The sequence below is a fragment of the Fukomys damarensis genome, unplaced genomic scaffold, assembly GCF_012274545.1.
Source record: "Fukomys damarensis isolate Sample0158 unplaced genomic scaffold, DMR_v1.0_HiC HiC_scaffold_23, whole genome shotgun sequence".
Classification (NCBI taxonomy): Eukaryota; Metazoa; Chordata; class Mammalia; order Rodentia; family Bathyergidae; genus Fukomys; species Fukomys damarensis.
The window spans coordinates 1,506,032-1,523,868 of NW_022900935.1; the positions used below are offsets into that span (position 1 = coordinate 1,506,032).

Genomic DNA, 17,837 nt, shown 5'->3' on the forward strand with positions numbered 1-17,837 from the left:
CCCCTCTTCCCCGGCCTCGGTGCGCCCCGCATCTTCCTCCTCGGGCTCCTCTTCTCCCTTGCTGGCCGGCTCCACCTCCATTTCTGCAAAGAGCGGGCAGCACCGAGGCGCCTGGAGACGAGCTCGGCCCGGTGTCCCCTTCACCCCTCACACCCGGAGGTGCGTCCTCTGCCCGGCACCGGCAGGGAAGGACCCGGATCACTTGGGTATTTGCTACTCGGACGTGGCGGGTGTGAGCCTCGGCGGGCCGGAGATGGGCACTTTGAGCCAACAGCACTCGGGGGTGCTGTGGGCAGCAGCGTGAACCCTGCCCGGTACCCGGACATGGGCAGCAGCAGAATCTCCGGGACTGCGGCCAGATACCCTGGGACTCTAACCAAGATACACAGCTCAAGAGTCAAGAAGAAAAAGGCCGAAGGGAACCGTAGCTACAAGGGGTTGGCTGGAGGCAGGACTGAGAGGTCCAGGGGCCCCGGGAGGAGATGCGCGCCAGGGATGGGGCCGTACCTTGCTCTGAGCTCTCCGACAAGGCAGCCTCAGCTTCTGCTGCAGCCATACCACCGGTGGGGTCCGGCTTGAGCTCCACGGGCAGGGGCTCCCGGGGGGCGTCGGCCTTTTCTGTCTGCTCCGCACCTGTGGCGGGAGGGGCGAGCACGGAGGCTGGACTGGGAGCCTCTGTCCAGGGGCTGATGGCTCTCCTAGACCAGGCCCCCGGTCGTGGCTGGAAGAGACTCCTCAGAAGAAACACAGGGCTGTCCGGGAACATGGGCCCTCGGGCCGTGTGCCTCCCTGCTGCGGGCCCATCACCACCCTGGGGCCCAGGCTGCGTGCGGGCAGGTGACGGACAGCTTCTGACTTCCTGCCGCCCACCCCTCCCTGCAGGCAGCCAGCCATTTCCCAGATTACAACTCACCACTGGCAGTGCTCTCGGCCTGGCCGCCCCGCTCCTCTTTGAGCTCCCCGCCTGGGCCTGGGGGTGCACAGCTTCCAGCCTGGTCCAGCCTGCTCAGCCTGGTGGCGGCAGCCTTTTCTTTGGCTCTCCGGTCTCCTCCTGGAGGAGGAGAGAGCTGCCATTTCCCATCAACTGCCTCCACTTGGCTGTGGTCAGGTGGCCTAGAACCTTCCATCTCTTCTGGGTGTCCCCGGGGATACATGTGAACCGTGGTCACTGGTCCCCGAGCCCCAACTCTGTGCCTGGCTGCCACTGAGAATGCAACGGTGGTATTTCCTGCTTGTGAGGGACGCAGACTGGTCAGGGAGACAGACCTCACATGTGCAAAAAAGGACACTCAACAAAAGTCAGTGCTTAGGCCAGGGATTTAGCTCAGCGGGGCCGCCGCCTGCCTCGCGAGCGCAAGGGCCCAAGTTCCAAAAGGGGGCCCAGTACCAAAAAAAAAAAAAAAGTGCTTAATGGAAAGAAACATGGTCTCCTGAAAGTATACAACTGAGACTCTGGCCACAGCGGATGTGCACGTGCTTCTGAGGACGGCAGGGAGGGGAAGGAGGCTCGGGAGAAGATCGTTGTGGCAGGGTCAGGAGCAAACCGTGCCCCCACACAAGCAGTGACCCCAGCACAGCTCCTCCTCCTGTGGTGGTGAAAGGCAGGAAGGGGCAAGCACAAGGACCACTCTCAGATGTGCCCAAGGCCAGCCTCCACCAGCACCCTCCAGGAGGGTCAGGTAGCAGAGGCACCCCAAAGAGTCCGAGGCAGGTCCCCATGGAAAGTGGGGTCTGGGACCACCTGCTCAGAAACAGCTTCCTGATAATCTTACCTTCTGAAGCTGGGGCCTCCATATTTTCCCCAGGGCTGGTGACTGGTTCAGCGAGTGACTTGAGGGTGTGGCAGGCCGTGACGATGTCCTGCATCTGGAGGAAGCTGGCCACAGCCAGCACGTCATCCACGTTCTCAGGGCTCAGGCTCAGCTTGGCCGTGTACATGAACTCCAGCACCTGCCCCAAGCCTGCCAAGGACAGGGTGACCATCACAGACCCACCTGAGGGCCTGGGACCAGCAGCCCACTCAGCCCCTCACTCGGCAGCAGGGCTGGAATTCTGGAAAGCTAAGCGGGGAACCTCCACCGCCATCTCCTGAGGGGCCCAGCAGAAGCCTCTGCAAAGAAGGCTACTCACGGGGACAGAGGGCATGAACGCCATCCTGTAGCAAGGGCAAGGGGCAAGAACGTCTGCCCCGTACACCTTTGCTGCTGTACTCCATCCCTGGAAGACACTTCAGTCCGACCGCTCAGCACTTCCCCTGGCTCTGGTACCAGCTGTCTGCCTGAGCCCCGGGCCCGTCACCTGAGCTCCATTACCGTAGGGTGGGAGAACAGTCCCTGCCCTGACATCTCCTGTCACACCATTCTAGCTTGGGAACCCACATCCCGGGCCAGCCCACCCTTAGTGCCAAGGCCTAACTCCAGCTGTGCCTTCCCCTCAGTCCCCAGCGCTGTCCCCACACTCCTGGGCAGCGCGAGGGTAGGGCCTCTGGGACCTCGATCCACTCTGCCCCTCGTGACGTAGCTTGCCCCACGCTCCCCGTGGCCTGGAGCTTAGCACGAGCCCTTCCATCCAGGACGCCCCTCGCCAGCCCACTCCTCGTCAAAAGAGGCCCCCAGGAGGTGACAGGAATTTGGTACACGTTCGGGATCTGAGGCTTGTGTGGGAGGCCTGGGGCACCCCACAGCCTGCAGGTGCCACCCGGGAGGGTCTGCACGGCTTGGGGCCACCCACAGCTCCTGGCCCCAGAGGGGTACCTGCCGCGTTACTGATGTCCAGGTGCACCACATCCTTCTGGTCCACGAAGAGCATCTTGAAGTACTCGCTGCACGCTGCCAGCACTGCCTTATGGGCCTTGAAGTTAACACCATCCACCACGAAGGTGCAATCACACAGGAGCCCCAGCTGCCGCTGCTGGTTCAGCTGTTCCAGGACATGATGGCTGTGCTGGGGGAAGTCCATGGCTGCAGAGAGCCAGAGGGCCTCTGTCAGCAAGGAGAAGGCAGGCCAGCCTGTTTCACCTGTCAGCCCCAACTCCCAGAGACGTGCAGTCAGACAGGGAGAACTAGAGCAGTGGAGAGGCATTTCGACCACCAGAGGCCAGGTAACTGTGGACACCTGCTACAAGCCAGGAGGGACCAGCGGCTCCTAGATTCCCGGATCTGCTAGCAGAAGTTCCTGAACCAAAAAGCAACAAGGGACCAACATAGCCATCTCTGTCTCTTACCAGGTAATGAAAATAAAGAGTAAAAAACAGCAAACACAAAACATCGATTGCTGTCATCTTTTCAACAAAGGAAGGACATGGTCAGTCCAACATTAAAAAAAAAAAAAATCACATAATCTCACAGTGAAGAATGGATGTTCAAGGCCAGGGATGTAGCTCAGTGGCACTGCGCCTGCCTTGCAAGCACAAGGTCCTGAGTTCAATCCTGGTACCAAAAAAAAAAAAAAATCCAAGAACAGATGTTCAGTTGGACACGTTTAGCTTTAAGAAGGCCTATGTTGTTCATGTTTTTCTTGTTCTGTCATGGACTGATGAGATGTTTGTTTGGGGAGATAACAAGGTGGCTTTTTCATCCCTGGGTGTTTCAGAACCCCGTCTCTCTCCCACTGGGCAAATCCCTGTACCCATATAAACTGGGGGGGGGGGCAGAGATTTAGTGCAGTGGCACCACACCTGCCTTTCAAGCACAAGGTCCCGAGTTCGATCCCCAGTACCAAAAACAAAACTGGGTGAGGGGCCTCTTTCTCTCTGACTCACAGGTGCAGGGTAGGACACAAGGTTAGGAGTGCCTCGCCTCCAGAAACCTGTCCTGGTAGCTTTTTCGGAAGAAACAGGGAGCTCCAATCCTGACCCCAAAGAGCTGCTTGCCTAGCCACCGTGTCAAGGGCCTTATTTAACACCTGAAAATCCCACAACCGTCTCGGGCAAATGCGTTCTGCAGAGCTCCCGTGAGCTGCGCTGACCACGACGAAGCATCTCCGCTGCCTGGCCTGCTACTGCCCCAGCACCACTGCAGAGTCAGGCTGCAGAGCAGCGATTTCCTAGGGAAAACAAGCAGGCTTTTCTAGAAAGGACCAGCTTTAGAATGGTTCACAAGGAAAACCAGCACCGTCTGAGCTCACAATGCACAGGTCAGCATGGCGGGCTGCCCAGTGCTGGTTCTCTGGCAGCTGCTCTGGAACTAGGTCTGGACCTCTGCCCTCTGGGAGGTGACAGTGGCGCCCCGGGGCTTGGTCCCCAGGCTGCAGCAGCTCTGGCTGCTCCGTTACATCAGCTTCCTGCACGGAGTCACTGGTGCTGCAGCGGGAGCCACCGTAACCACGTACGCTGCTGTGGGGATGAGGTGTGGTGAGAGCCAGGCCCTGTGTGCCGGCACAGATCTACCTACCCGCGGTATCTGGAGACTCTTCAAATGTGTGGGCACGGCCGTAAGGCCAGCACCCTGTGAGGATGAGGCAGGAGAGCCCAGCCTGGACAACTTAGCAAGGCTGTCTCAAAATAAAAAAGTAAAGAAGGGTTGGGGGTGTGGCCCAATGCAAAGGCCTTGGTTCAGTCTCGGTACTGAGGAAATGTATCTGCTAAGCTTGAGGAGTCACTCAGCAAGTGCAAGGGGACATAGCACCGCAAATGGGAGCCCCACGTCACCCTGAGCTGTGAGTTCCTGGACGCTGCTGCAGGAGACCTGGAGGACCCTTCCCCCTCCCCTTTCCCTCCACACACACGGCCCAGGCTGGGCCCTGTCTCTGGCCCCGCCAGTTCTACTCCTCTACTGTTGCTGGAGTGCTGGAGCTCTGATAGCCAGAGGCCTCCTGTCCGCTCAGGAGATCTGTTCCAGAGCAGACCAGGTACAGCAGTGTGGGCCACCTGGGGCAAAAGCCACCGCAGGCACAGCGCACCACACCGAAGTGCCTTTCTCTAAGGTCTTCTGTCCTGAGCCTGGAGGGCCAAGTGCCCACTGAGAGGCTGAAGGAATGCTAGGGAGACTCTCAGCTGTGCTCTTCCCGAGCCTTGGACATGCAGAGCCCGTGTCCAGTCCCCGGGGGAAAAGCCCTTGCTGGGACCCTTGAACCCAGAACCCAAAGGGGGTACCCTCTTGGCAGGGTGGGAGGAGCCAAAAGCAGGAGGCCTAAGCTGAGATCCGCCTCCTCTGTGGGAAGGGCCGTGCCCAGAAAGAAGTGCAGGTGAGCAGGTCCCACACCCTCTGCATGCTGGGGAGCCCCGAGTGAGCAAGCCGCCCAGCACAGAAAGGGTGGGACACGAGGGCCCCTCAGGGCAAACCCTCAGTTTCAGAACTTGCAGTGAGGTCCAAAGCGGCCCACTTGGAGGGTAGGCCCTGAAAGCCGGGCTGGGAGGGAGCACCTCCCGGGCCCGCCCCGGAGAAGCACCTGAGCTCCGCTGGTGCAGCCTGCGATCTACTTTGCCAAGAAGAGAAAGGTGAGGAAGACCAGGCGCAGGGCGGAAGCCAGGTGACCCACACACCACTGTGTCCCTGCACTGTCCCTCTTCTAAGGCAGGGCACCCCAGATGCAGGGACGAGAAAACCAGAGGCCTTTCAACAACACCCCACAATGGAGGATCTGCCCCAGTAAAATAGAGAAGGAAAGAGAAGCCAGGCACGGTGGGGCCCACCTGGGATCCCCCACTCTGGGAGCCCAAGGTAGGAGGACTGCAAGTTGCCAACCTGGACAATTGACTGACTTAACAAGACCCTCTCTCAAAATAAGATATTAATAAAGGTCTGGAGATGCAGCTCAGTGCAGAGGCCCTGCATTCAACCCGCAGTACAGAAAGACAGAAGAGAGGAAGGGAAGGAAAGGAAAGAAAAGGGAAGGAAGGAGAAACAGGTAAGAAGATAAGGAAAAGGAGAAGAAAGCAAGGATGGAGTAAGGGACGGAGCAGAGAAGAAACAACACCCTGTTCCAAGTGACGGATAAGCAGCAGCCCAAGTACCAGCTCCAAGCACACGTGCACGAGGGCCATGGGGCACCAAGTGCGGATCGGTGTCACCCCAGAACAGCGCTGCCAAGCACCTCCCTCTGGTGAGCACCCGTGCTACCTCCAGCAGGTCGACTTCATCTGGGACTAACGGGCCATGGCCAGGGTTAGAGCTGGCACGCTCTCCTGTGAGCAACAGCCTGGTGGGGCCTGGCCCGTGGGCCTCTGCAGCAATTCTGAGGAGGACGGGAGCTGCCTGAAGGGCACTGCAGTCAGCAGACTCCAGACGGGCACAGCAGGCATCCCGTTGTCCAGAGGCGTCAGATATGGGCGGTGGGCCTGGACTCTGAGGGTGGCGCGACAGTCCCTCCTTCTCTGCCCAGTCCCCTCGCCTCCATGGAATCTCGGGGTGGGGGCCCAGCAACAACTCTGGGATGAGAGAGAGGATTTTCTGAAGTTCTCGACCCAGCTACTGGCGGAGTGCTGTCCAATGAATGATGGCAGCCAACACCCGGGGAGCAAAGCCACTTCCAAGACTGAAAACCAGAAATCGCTCACAGTGTTTGGGAGGTCTGCTGTGCAGCAAGGGCCAGCTGAAAACAGGTGGGAAAGTGAGCACGGGAGGCTTAGCCAGCAATCGGCGCAGTCTCGCTGGATGGGGAGCGCAGCAGTGTGGCCAAGCCACTGGGTGTCTCCTGTCCTTCACTCAGACACACCTACGCTGGTAAACACTCCCGGAGAGCCATTTCAAAGCTCAACACGATTTTAATAAGAAAAAAGAGAGCACCAAGACCTGGCATGTAAAGGTACAAGATCCCAGGAATGAATGGAACTGTACCGTCTACCTAGAATGTACCCATAAATTCAATTTAAAAGAAAAGAAAAAAGAGAGGTAAGAGCCACACTCGATGGAGTCCTGGCACAGGGACCTGGCAAAGACTGGCCACTCTCACCAGGGCTCTCCTGAGTCCCCGGGCCCGGCTGGCGGGACGGTGGGGCGGGGGGAGCTGGAAGAGCCGCACAGGCGCACACGGTGGGAGACAGGACAGCTGGCAGAAGTAACTCGGGCGTCCCGCAGGCCCACAGACTGTTTCAGGAGGACGTTTTCTCGAGAGTCAAGAAACACTCTGATCAATTCAACCGGCCTGCGACCCCGGCACTCGGGAGGCTGGGGCAGGAGAAGGAAGGGTTCCAGGCCAGTCAGGGCTGCACGGTGAGTTCAAGGTCAAGCACGGGCTACACAGCAACATGACCTCAGACACCGGGTTCCCTATCACACCGCGCTCAGTCTCTGCAGTGTGCCGAGCAGCACAGGGTGAGTGGTCACCTGGAAACGAAGAGCGCGGCCACTGTGGGTGCCAGTCCTGCACTGCCGCCTCCAGGAGGTGGGCACAGAGGGGAGCGTGGCACTGTGGAAGCGGTGGGTCCCACATCCAGGTACGTCCCCACTGCCAAGGGATCGCTGGCGAGCTTCTCCAGCAGGAAGGAGAGCGTCACACAAGCGCTGCGGCTTCATGACAGGGGGAAGGTGAAGGACGCAGGTAAGCAGGCATGAGCACCCGGCAAACGCCTGTTACCAGAGAGCGGACACGCAGACTACAATTGCCCCCAAAGCCACGGACCTTATCAGGCGGTGTCCACGCATTTTACAGCGGTGTCTCAGGTGCACTCAATAATGTTCTGTGACCTAAGGAGTGCAGTCATCACCCATCACCCCTCCCAAATGCAATGGAGCGCCGTCCCAGAGCACAGTTAGCAAGGGCAGAAGGAGGGAGTGAGGAAGGGGCGCCGGGTGCTGTCCTCCGTGGGGAGGCACTTTACAGGGAGCCACTGTTCTGAGGCGCGCCTGCCCGAGCACAGCTCCATCATGGAAGCCACACGGGCACCTGTCAAACACGAAACATCACCCAGTTATCAGCGAGCACTAAGTTGCGTGCGGGTTTCCATACCGCCCCGCTTTAGGCCAGGAAATAACTGGCCACTGCGAGGAGACACTGAGCTTGAGATCAGCACTCCCAGGACTCCACACCGGCCACGCCCAGCTCCGTCTCCACAGGAACACGGCGGTGTCCCGTCCTAGTGCTCTGAGGAACCTGAGAGCGGGCGGGGAGGTAACCACTGGGCCGCCAGCTGCTCGGCATTCCTGATTTTCTAGAAATACAGTGGCCCGGCGGACACCCTCAGGCCAAGGAAATGGATATTCACATCAGGCCAGGCATGCAACCCTGAAGCCCAGTAGTGACAAACTCTCCCCTGGCAGAAAAGCAATTATCAATAGTATAAAAAGCAGATTTCTTAAATCTAAAGAAAACCAAAATATAAAACTAAGTAACAGGGCCGGGGATTTAGCTCAGCGGTTCGGTGGCCTGCCTTGCAAGTGCAAGGACCTGAGTTCAATCCCCAGTACAAAAAAAAAACAAACAAAAAACAAAAAAACTAAATAACACCCTGGTACTGGGAAAAAGAAAAAAACTAAAGTACGATACTGACTCTGTTTCAAAACCTTGCCACACTGCTCCCTCGTCTCTAGGGTGTGGCCCTGCTTTCGCAGAGGCGTAGTCCCCTGCCAACCCGCACTGCCTGAGGGGCAAAGCCCCAGAAAGCTGTCCTGCACCCCGGGCGACTGTGCCAGCTAGGGTCCAAGATGCAGGGACAGCACACGCCCTGGGGTAAAGTAAGAACGGTCTGCCAGCGCACTCGTGATGTGGGTACTCGGCATTCGTCCACACCCCCTTGGCTACAAACACAGCCTCAATTACACAGTGTGTCCCTGGTCTTCCTGCGAATTTAACAAGCTTGCTGTCAGGGGAGACTTCTTTCTCCCTTGCAGCTGTTTATGGCACCGAACCCAGGCCCCTGTTCTCAAGCAGTTAAGGCTGAGAATGGAAACCAGACCCTGTAGATGGTGGGTATTTCAAGTATGACTAACTCAATGTCCCTAAATCGGGACCAGTTATAGAAAAGACTAATGAGCCAGGTGTGGTGGTGCCGGTCATCCCAGCACTTGGGAGGCTGAAGCAGGAGGATCGCTGTAAGTTTGAAAGCAGCCTCAGCTACATAGTGAGTTCAAGGTCAGTCTGAACTGCATAGCAAGACCATCTCAAAAAATACAACTATAACAAAAAGTAAAAAGACTAATGAGTTTCATAAGCACTAAAGGGGCCCTCCTGTGCTTGTCTGAGGTACTGCATTACAGCTCTGAATCTAAAGAAGACAGGTGATAATTTAGCCTGTAAAGTCCTGAGTACTTGGAGAAAAGTAAAGCACACTCAGGGGAGACAGGAAGGGGCTATGGAGGACCCCTCTGAGGAGGTGGCATTTAGGCAAAGTCCTAAATGAAGTGCCAGAGCAAGCCATAACACTATTAAACACAGGGACCATACGGACTCAGGAAGAGCAAGTGCAAGGGCCCTGAGGCACATGGCCTTGGCACAGGAGCCTGTCCTCCTAGAGAGAAGCAAGAGGGAGCCAAAGTTGGCAACAGCAGAGAGGCTGAGTGGGGTCTGAGGGCACCGAGATCAGGTTTTTTCTCCCTATGCAGGGAAACCTGGAAGAGCTGAGAGCAGAGCAGGGCATTTTCCAAAGACTGCTCTGCAGTGCAAGAAAGATTGCAAGAGGCCTAAAGGAGAAGGAGCGTCAGTCAGGCCACCACACTGGACACTGAGAGGTGGTAGTAGCCTCGATGGAAGAGCTGCTTAGGCTAGGGACATGTCTGAGCACAGTGATGCAACCAAGGAGAAAAAAGTCATGGCTGGGCTGTGGATTTAGCTCAGTGGTTCCACCACCTGCCTCGCAAACGCAAGGTCCCGAGTTCAATCTGAGGTATCAAAAACAAACAAACAAACAAACAAACACAAAAAATCGTGGCTGATGTTCAAAATTCCTGCCCAAAAAGCATTTCCTGGGAGGTGGCATACTGGGGGGGACCTGGGGGAATCACGAGGCCCAGTCACAGCTGCAGTGCCACCTGGAGGCGATGGCAGCTGAGGGAGCGGCTACTGCACCCAGCAGACTCAGGGTCAAAGTGTGTGTGCTTGAGCCCTGGGTTTGAGACTGCTCACCCTAACCGAGGCACATCCGGTAAACAGATGTCTGTGAGGACTCAGCAAGGCCCACAGCAGACAGCAAGTGCTGCCCAATGAGTAGCAAAGTAGAACCAGGCACTGCTTCTCTCACACGGGCCTGAGACTAATACACAGCCATGGAAAAAGGAGGAAAAGTGGACTAATTAAAATGAAAATGACCCAGTGTCCTAGGTGAACTCTCTGTACCCGGGAAGCCAGGGCTTCTCAGGCAACAGCAGCCAGCCAAGGCCTTCTCAGAAAGGCAGTCAGGCCGGGTGCGGCGGCGCACGCCTGTAAGCCCAGCACTCCGGAGTCTGAGGTAGGACCACTGTGTGTGGGCTACAGAGTTCAAGGCCAGCCCGAACTGCAGAGTGAGACCCTGTCTCAAAAACAAAAGAAAGCAAAACAAACAAAAACGTGGCAGCCAGGCCTGAGCCCCACCCACAGAAAAGAGAGGCAGTTTATGAGTGATGCCACTGACAGGAGGCTCCACCTAAAGCGACACAAGCAAAGGCACGGCCATGCGGGCAGGGGCCAGCATGAGCCCCGAAATGGGCGTGTGACAAAGAATAATGTGCACGCTGAGGGCTGGGGTGCAGCAGGGCCAGGGGCCTTGGCTCCTCAAAAGGAGGAGCTGCGGAGGTGGCAGGAAATGCAGCTGCAGGCAGGGACAGCCTTGGGCTGGTTCACACTCACCGCCAGAGACAGACAGCAGCTGGGGGAGACTCAGAGCGCTGGGTGCCCCATACCCGACGCCCCCTCACCGGTCTCCCAGAGCAGCCTGTGTAAGGGCCTACCTGTCATACCATACAGGCCTGGAAGGTTCCAGCACCTCCTGCTGGAAGGGCTCAGAGCCCCCGGCAACACTTGGCCTCCTCTGATGGAAGCTGGCCATGCTGCATGTCCCCAGCCGCAGCCCCGGCCAGGAGTCACAACAATGACTCACATTTGAGCAAAGGGGCCATGAGGAGGCAGAGACGGGGCCAGGGTGGGGCCAGAGGCATGCCACTATTACCTTCTCGTTATTTTTTGTTTCACTGCTGGTAAGTTTATCAAAGAATTGAGGCTAAGGGAGAAAGAGACAAGAGACAGACACAGGCAGAAAGAGAGAAAGAATACCACAGAATCAGAGATCTAGTCCTGCATTTCTACCTACCTACCATAAAACCTCTTAAAACCTTCCGTAAGACCTGATGACTGAAAACTTCTCAACAGGAAAAATTTCTCACACGGGAAATGGAAAATTACAGTAATGGGACAGAGAATGTATCACTCGGGAAAACCCTAAGAGCAGAAACCCTGTAAGGGGCCTCGCCCAGAACAGCAGCCGGCGCTCTCCTCTCCTCTCTCTCTGCTGTGACCCTGCAGCACTAAACCCCTTCTCCCAGGGTCACGCACACTCCCACAGAGCCATCTGCAGTGGCCAGGGCACCACAAGGGCCTCAGCCTCAGAAAAGAGGTGAGGGTGCGCAGGCATCTGCACCTCAACTTCCCTCCTACAAGACGGGGGACAGTGAGGGCCCCAGGCACAGTGCCACTGCTGGCTGCCGCAGTCACTGCAGGACTCCACGCAGACCACGGGCAGCAGTGAAGCGCAGGAAAAGGGGGCCCTGGGGCCCCACTCCCCGCCCTGCCACCCACACGTAGGTGTAAACCAGTGCTCAGTGTCTCTTGCAGTGAATCCCACGACAGCAGGAGCGGCCCAGGCTGCGGGGCTCACTCCACCCCACTCACTTGGTAAGGAAACAGTAAGTAGGCCCAGAGAGGCCACCTCCTTTCTGCAGAGGACACGGTGACTTGGAGGACCAGAGGCTCTCAGGAGAAAGCTGACGCAGGTGACGGAATCAAAGAGAAAGGAGCCCGACCTGGCAACCCTCCAGGAGAACAAGTGGTCCGGGCTCTACTGACAGTGGAGTGGGTCACACACGCACCGGAAATGGAGCAGGTGGGCTCCGGGGTGACTCATGCTCCGACTTCCCCTGGTTTATATTCACACTGGGGTTAGGTGACTACTGAGGTCCCCTCAAATGTTTGTTAAGATTTAATAAATGCTGAACAAATGAATTTCATAATGAGACTGCCAGATGACAAAGGTAGGCATTCAAAGTGTGACAGATCCTGTGTGGGTGACAACAGAAATGAGTTATTTGCCTAGACTCAGCATATGTTTTTTGTTTAAAAGCGGCCCTATAGTATTATTATTTTATTCTTTTCGATACTGAGAACAAGCCCATCTACCACTGAACTACATCCACTGCCCCTTTATAAGTTTTTATGTGGAGATAGGGTCTTGCTAAACTGCACAGGCTGGGCTGAAGCTTGCAATCCTCCTGCCTCAGCCTCCAGAGTAGCAGGGATTCCAAGTGTGTGCTGCTGCACCTGACCTAAAGGAATAAGATTTCCAACTGTGAATATGAGTGCTACAGGACATAAATACCAATTGTGAGGGCCGGGGATTTAGCTCAGTGGTACCACCACCTGCCTCACAAGCACAAGGTCCTGAGTTCGATCCCGAGTACCCAAAAAATAAAAATAAACATATACATACCAACTGTGAAAAAATATAGATGGCAGAAGCCAACATCAAATGTTATATTTACCGCTCCAAATAAGATTAAGCTGAGTGAAGATTTTGTAAATTTGATTGAGAGGCTGGGAATGTAGCTCAGGAGCCTGCCTACGGTGTATGAAAGGCCCTGTGTTCAATCCCCAGCACCACAGAAACAGCTGCTGGGCTCTTCCTAGCCAGTGCTGAAGGGAGACTCCCATTAGGATCCGGAGAGGCTCAAGCCCTCAGCATGCGCCCTGAACAAACAGTGCAGCCAACCTCCACCCCTTCAGAGCCCGACACCTGCAGCCAGCAAAGCTGTTGGAAGCCTCCCATGGGAATGGTTTGCCAGCCACTCTGAAATGTGAGCTTCTGGGAGAAACATGGAACCCGCCTGCCCCGCCCCCACCTACCTGGGCTCTACGCCTAAAGCAGGTGACCCAGAAGCAGAACTAGAGATAGAGACTGGGCCAGTGAGGCCAAGGGCTGCTCTGAGAGGCAGGCAGGCAGCCCAGGGGCCTCCTGGGGAAGGAAGGGGTGAGCAAGACCGGAGAGAAATCTAAATGTCCTCTTCCGGGCCCACTACGACTGTGTTCTCAGCTTCCCAAACGCAAATGTGCAAACCTGGGGATCATGCTTGTAGTCCATCTGCTAAGTAGGGGTCAGGGCTAGGCACAGTGGCACATATCTAGAGCGCCAGCTACGAGGAAGGCTGAGGCAGAAGGGTCACAAGTGCAAGGGTCAACTTGGCAAGACCGTTTCAGAATAAGAGCTGTGGATACAGATCAGTGGCAGAACATCTGCCTATCATGCGCAAGGCTCTAAGTTTAACCCCCAGCACTGCAAAACATAAAACACTAAAAACATGGGGTGATATCCCCGAAATAGAAAAAGCTCTTCAAAATTAATCAACCCCAAAGCCAGGCAGGGGGTGGCACTTGCCTGAAACCCCAGCACTCTGGGAGGCTGACACAGGAGGATCACAAGTTCAACTCTAGTCTGGACAACTAAGTGACTCAGCAAGATCCTGTCTCAAAAAACAGCGGGTGAGGGGGCCTGGGGAATACTGCTCAGTGCAAAGGCCTGGGTTCCATCAACTGCGAAAGCACAGGTTTCACACAAAAGCTTGTATTCAGATATCATGGCAAAATTATTCCCAGTGGTAGAAACATGAAAACAGCCCAAATGCCCAGTAACTGATGAAGGGACAAACAAAGCAGAACACCAACACAATGGGATGTGACTCAATAATGTTAAAATGTGCTCATACACGCTACAGCATGAACCTAGAAAAAAATGCAAAGTCAAAGAAGCCATTCATCAGAGACCAGGCTGCAGGATTCTAATGTAAAATACTCGGAAAGGGCAGATACATAAAGGCAGAAAGCAGATTAGTGGCTGCCTAAGGAATGGGACAGAGGTGAACAGGGAGTGACTGCCGAGGGTGTGGGCTTGCTTTCTGGAATAAGGAAACATCAGAAACTCAATAGCAGTGATGGTTGCACAACTCTGCAAATTTACTGAAAGTCAATGAATTGTACATTTTAAATGCGTCAACTACACAGTATATGAAGTGTATCAAAGAAGCACAAAATACCACTTCCCGAATCAAATTAGTAAAGACGGGGAAGACCCACGGCTTCCACTGAGCATCAGGGCGCTTCCAACGAGCAGGGCACGGCACGGTGTGCTCCGTGCGGATGGTCTCCTGCCAATGCTGACGTGGATTGTAGGGGTGTTTTTCAGTTTTGTGTTGTTTTCTGGTGATGCTGGGGACGGAAGCCACAGCCTTGCACAGACCAGGAGAGCACCTTAACACTGAGCTACGGCCCCAGCGCCTCTGATGCAAAGTTTAAATGCATTCACTGGATGGGTAAAAATGAATGCTTTGGTTGGAGAACCCATGACGCAGGCTCTGGACTCTCCCAACCTGGCAGGGTATCTCAGCCAAGTGTGGAGAAGGTCTGGGAAAAAGAATGCAGGCAGTGCTGGGCGTGGCGGTGCACTCAGAGGAGGAGGCAGGAGGACCTCCTGAGTCCAAGGCCAGCCTCAACTATGAGGCAAGACCCTGTCTCAAAAAAAAAAAGGAATGTAGGTGAAACAGTAAGTCTCGTTAACAATAGGCTCTTCCCTGCTAAGCCCTCTAGGGAGGTTACAGGCAAGAGAGGCTTCCCAGCTCCCAAGGGCAGGGCCACAGAGCAGTAAGTGACCAAAGAGCTGCCCGTGACGCACCATACCGTGTGACACACACTCGCTGGGCCCACAGGCACCATGTGAGGAGGATGCGAGGGTTGTCACCTGCTTAGATCTCCTGCCTGTCCAGACTCAAGGCCAAGCCTGCCAAACTCTAAACACTGCTCTTGCCGGGCGCAGTGGTGCACACCTGTAATCCCAGCACCCTGGAAGATGAGGCAGGAGGGTCGCTGCCAGTTTGAGGCCAGCCTGGGCTACACAGATAGACCCCGTCTCAAACAACAAAACAGATACATACATACGTACAGCCGGGGTTTAGCTCAGTGGCTCTGCCACCTGCCTCGAAGGCGCGAGGACCTGAGTTCGGTCCCCAGTACAAAAAACAAAACAAAACAAAACATGTACACATACAAACACACTGTGCTCTTTCTCCTGTGGACAAAGACAAAACTTCCACAGACAGACAGGGAACACCAAGTTCAACCGATCCTTAGTGTGTTCCCAAAAGCCGAACTGTGTCATGAAAAGACACTTACCAACCCCTTTCCCTGTTCCAATGAGTGAGGGTATGCAATCCAGGAGCAAACACTCCGTCTCATTTCTAATATTCAGAGTCTGCTGCTGCCAAATGAACTACAAAATTAAAATGACGAAACATCTCAATTTTTGAAAATGCCACACACCAGATTCTCTGGCCAACTCTGCCACTGAAAACAGCTATAAATGCTGAATAAGAATTTTATGGCATGTTTTAAAATGCACCAGAGAACTGGTAAGTCAAGCAACCAACACCGAGGGGATAAAAACTAAACAACGGCTGGAATCCAGAGGGCAAATGAGGCGTGGGACCTGGTGCTGAGAGCACTTGCTGAACTGCGCAAGCTCCTGCTCTACCAGGAAGGAGCCACACAAGCCCCGGGGAAAGAAGGGTCGCCAGCAGTCTGCCTCGGAGGACAGGTGTTCCCTCGAGGAGGTGGAGCCCCAAATGGCCCCAGACGGGCTACAGCCCGACTGCATTCTACAGCTCAAATCGCACAACAAGAAACATAGTCTTCCGGAAGGTGATGTGGAATAAGGGAAGGGCAATGGCCCTTAACTTCAAAATCTGATTCATCCCCAAGGGCTGGCTGCCTCAGGTTGGTCAACTGAAGGCTTGGGCTCCTCCACACAGCCTTCGAACCTCTCTCCCGTGGACAGGCCAATCTCTGGGCCTCAGAGACGCTGGCCCAGGATCCCTCCGTGAACCCCACAAAGGAAGGGGTGCTGTCATGCTCCTTCCAGAGCTCTTCAAGGGTTAGAGCTGTATCTGAGACCAACCGGAAGCAAAGTGGCAGCATTCGGGTCGTGACGATCAGAACCCAAGTCATTTGTATGTCAGGCAGACTGGTCGGAACTCAAGGGTCCGCTGTAGAGAATAACAGAATCTAAATGCAGAACTAAAACACTGCTACAGAATTAAAGGGAAGGAGGGAGGTAGTGATAAAGAACCAAAGTGTTTTAAGGTCCTCAGTGTTTGAGTGTAGACACTGATTAAAATAAGACTTTGGAAAGTTACATAAATTCAGATGTACCATGTTCATGAGTTGGAAGACTCAATACAATAAATATGATCAGGAAGTCTAAAAAAAAGACACTCAACTCAGTAGTAACCAGAAAAATGCAACCCAAAATCACAATCGTCATTGTACTCTATCAGAGTAGTAAAATATTTTAATAAATGAAATACAAACACATGCAACGTAGATGAATCCCAAGAACGTATGTTCAGCAAAAAGTTTGAGTCACTGAAGAAAGCAATGTTATATTAAGTTAAAAAATGTACAAAATAGCCAGGCACGGTAGCACATGAGGCAGGAGGAGCGCAAGTTTGAGCCCAGCCTAGGCACCTTAGCAACTTGATGAGACCTTGTCTCAAAATAAAAATTACAATCTTATTTCTTTTTTCTTTTTTCTTCTGTGTAATTCAGGGTGGCCTTGAACTCATGGCAATCCTCCTGCCTCAGCCTCCCACATGCTGAGATTATAGGCGTGTACCACCACACCTGGCCCCCGCAAAAAAAATTATTTTTAAGGCTGGAAGTGTAGCTCCACGTGAAGGTCCTGGGCTCAATCTCCAGTACCATAACAAAAAGAAAAAGGAGCACAGATACCAGTCGCATGGCATGACAGTGCACACCTATAATCCTAGAGAAGCAAAAGCCAGAGAAGGACAAGAGCAAAATTCAGGCCTGAACTGTGGGAGAGGTGGCACACAGGGGACTCCAAAGGTCATGGTGACATTCTTTCTGTAAATGGGGCGACAGGACAGGGGTGTTCCTTGTGCCCTTGTTCTTTACACTAAACACATTCTTTTACATCTGCTCAACATTTAACAGAAAACAAACTACAAAATCAAACAATGTTTTAAACAGTGTTTCGAAACATGAAGCGTGGAAAGTCCCCATGGGGAGCCCAGGGCCAGGTGCACCGGAAGGAGCAGAGCTTCCCTCTGGGCCCTGGCTAAGGAGCCAGGCAGGTACTACTTCCCACTAGGCAGGACTGGGAAACTGGACAATGCCTCGGCCTGGGACAGGAAAGACGCTCCTCAGAGTGACAACTCCAGCAGAGGAAGTGGGTGGATGCCAGACAGTTCAGGACCAGCAGCTGAGCACGTTGCTGCGAAACCCCCAGGCTTGAAGGTTCCTGCATCTGCGCCTCCGTCCATGCTGCTGCTGAGTCACAAGAGAGCAGCTCTCCATTCTAACCATGCCTTTGCTTGCTTCCTCCCTTAAAGCTCAGGCCCAAAGAACCATGCGCCTCAAACGTTTATACAGCATGAGTCTACAAGTGCAAGCCTCAGTTTTCCACACATATCTGTGCTGATTACGTTATTGAGGTCAACCTTAATTCTCCCTGGACAGCTAAGCTATGGACACCCACAAGGAGCTCCAAGAGTGCCACACACCCACGCTGATGCCACACACACACACACACACACTTGTGGCACATCCTGAAATGTCTCCATGCCAAAATGCCCTCTGACCTCCATCACATCAGTCATTTAAAATCTGCCCAAAAAAAAAAAAAAAAAAAAAAAACACAAAACAAAACAAAA

General features: G+C 54.4%; 1 protein-coding gene across 1 annotated transcript in view; it reads right to left on the bottom strand.

The window, feature by feature from the left end:
• The window catches only part of Zbtb17 (zinc finger and BTB domain containing 17), a 22,638-nt gene that overhangs the window by 2,913 nt on the left and 1,888 nt on the right, over positions 1-17,837 (bottom strand). Inside the window, 5 exon segments of the mRNA XM_033767957.1 lie at positions 3-83; positions 508-633; positions 914-1,051; positions 1,773-1,961; positions 2,754-2,960. Of these exon segments, the coding sequence (XP_033623848.1) occupies positions 3-83; positions 508-633; positions 914-1,051; positions 1,773-1,961; positions 2,754-2,958 (739 nt within the window). The 5' untranslated portion in view covers positions 2,959-2,960.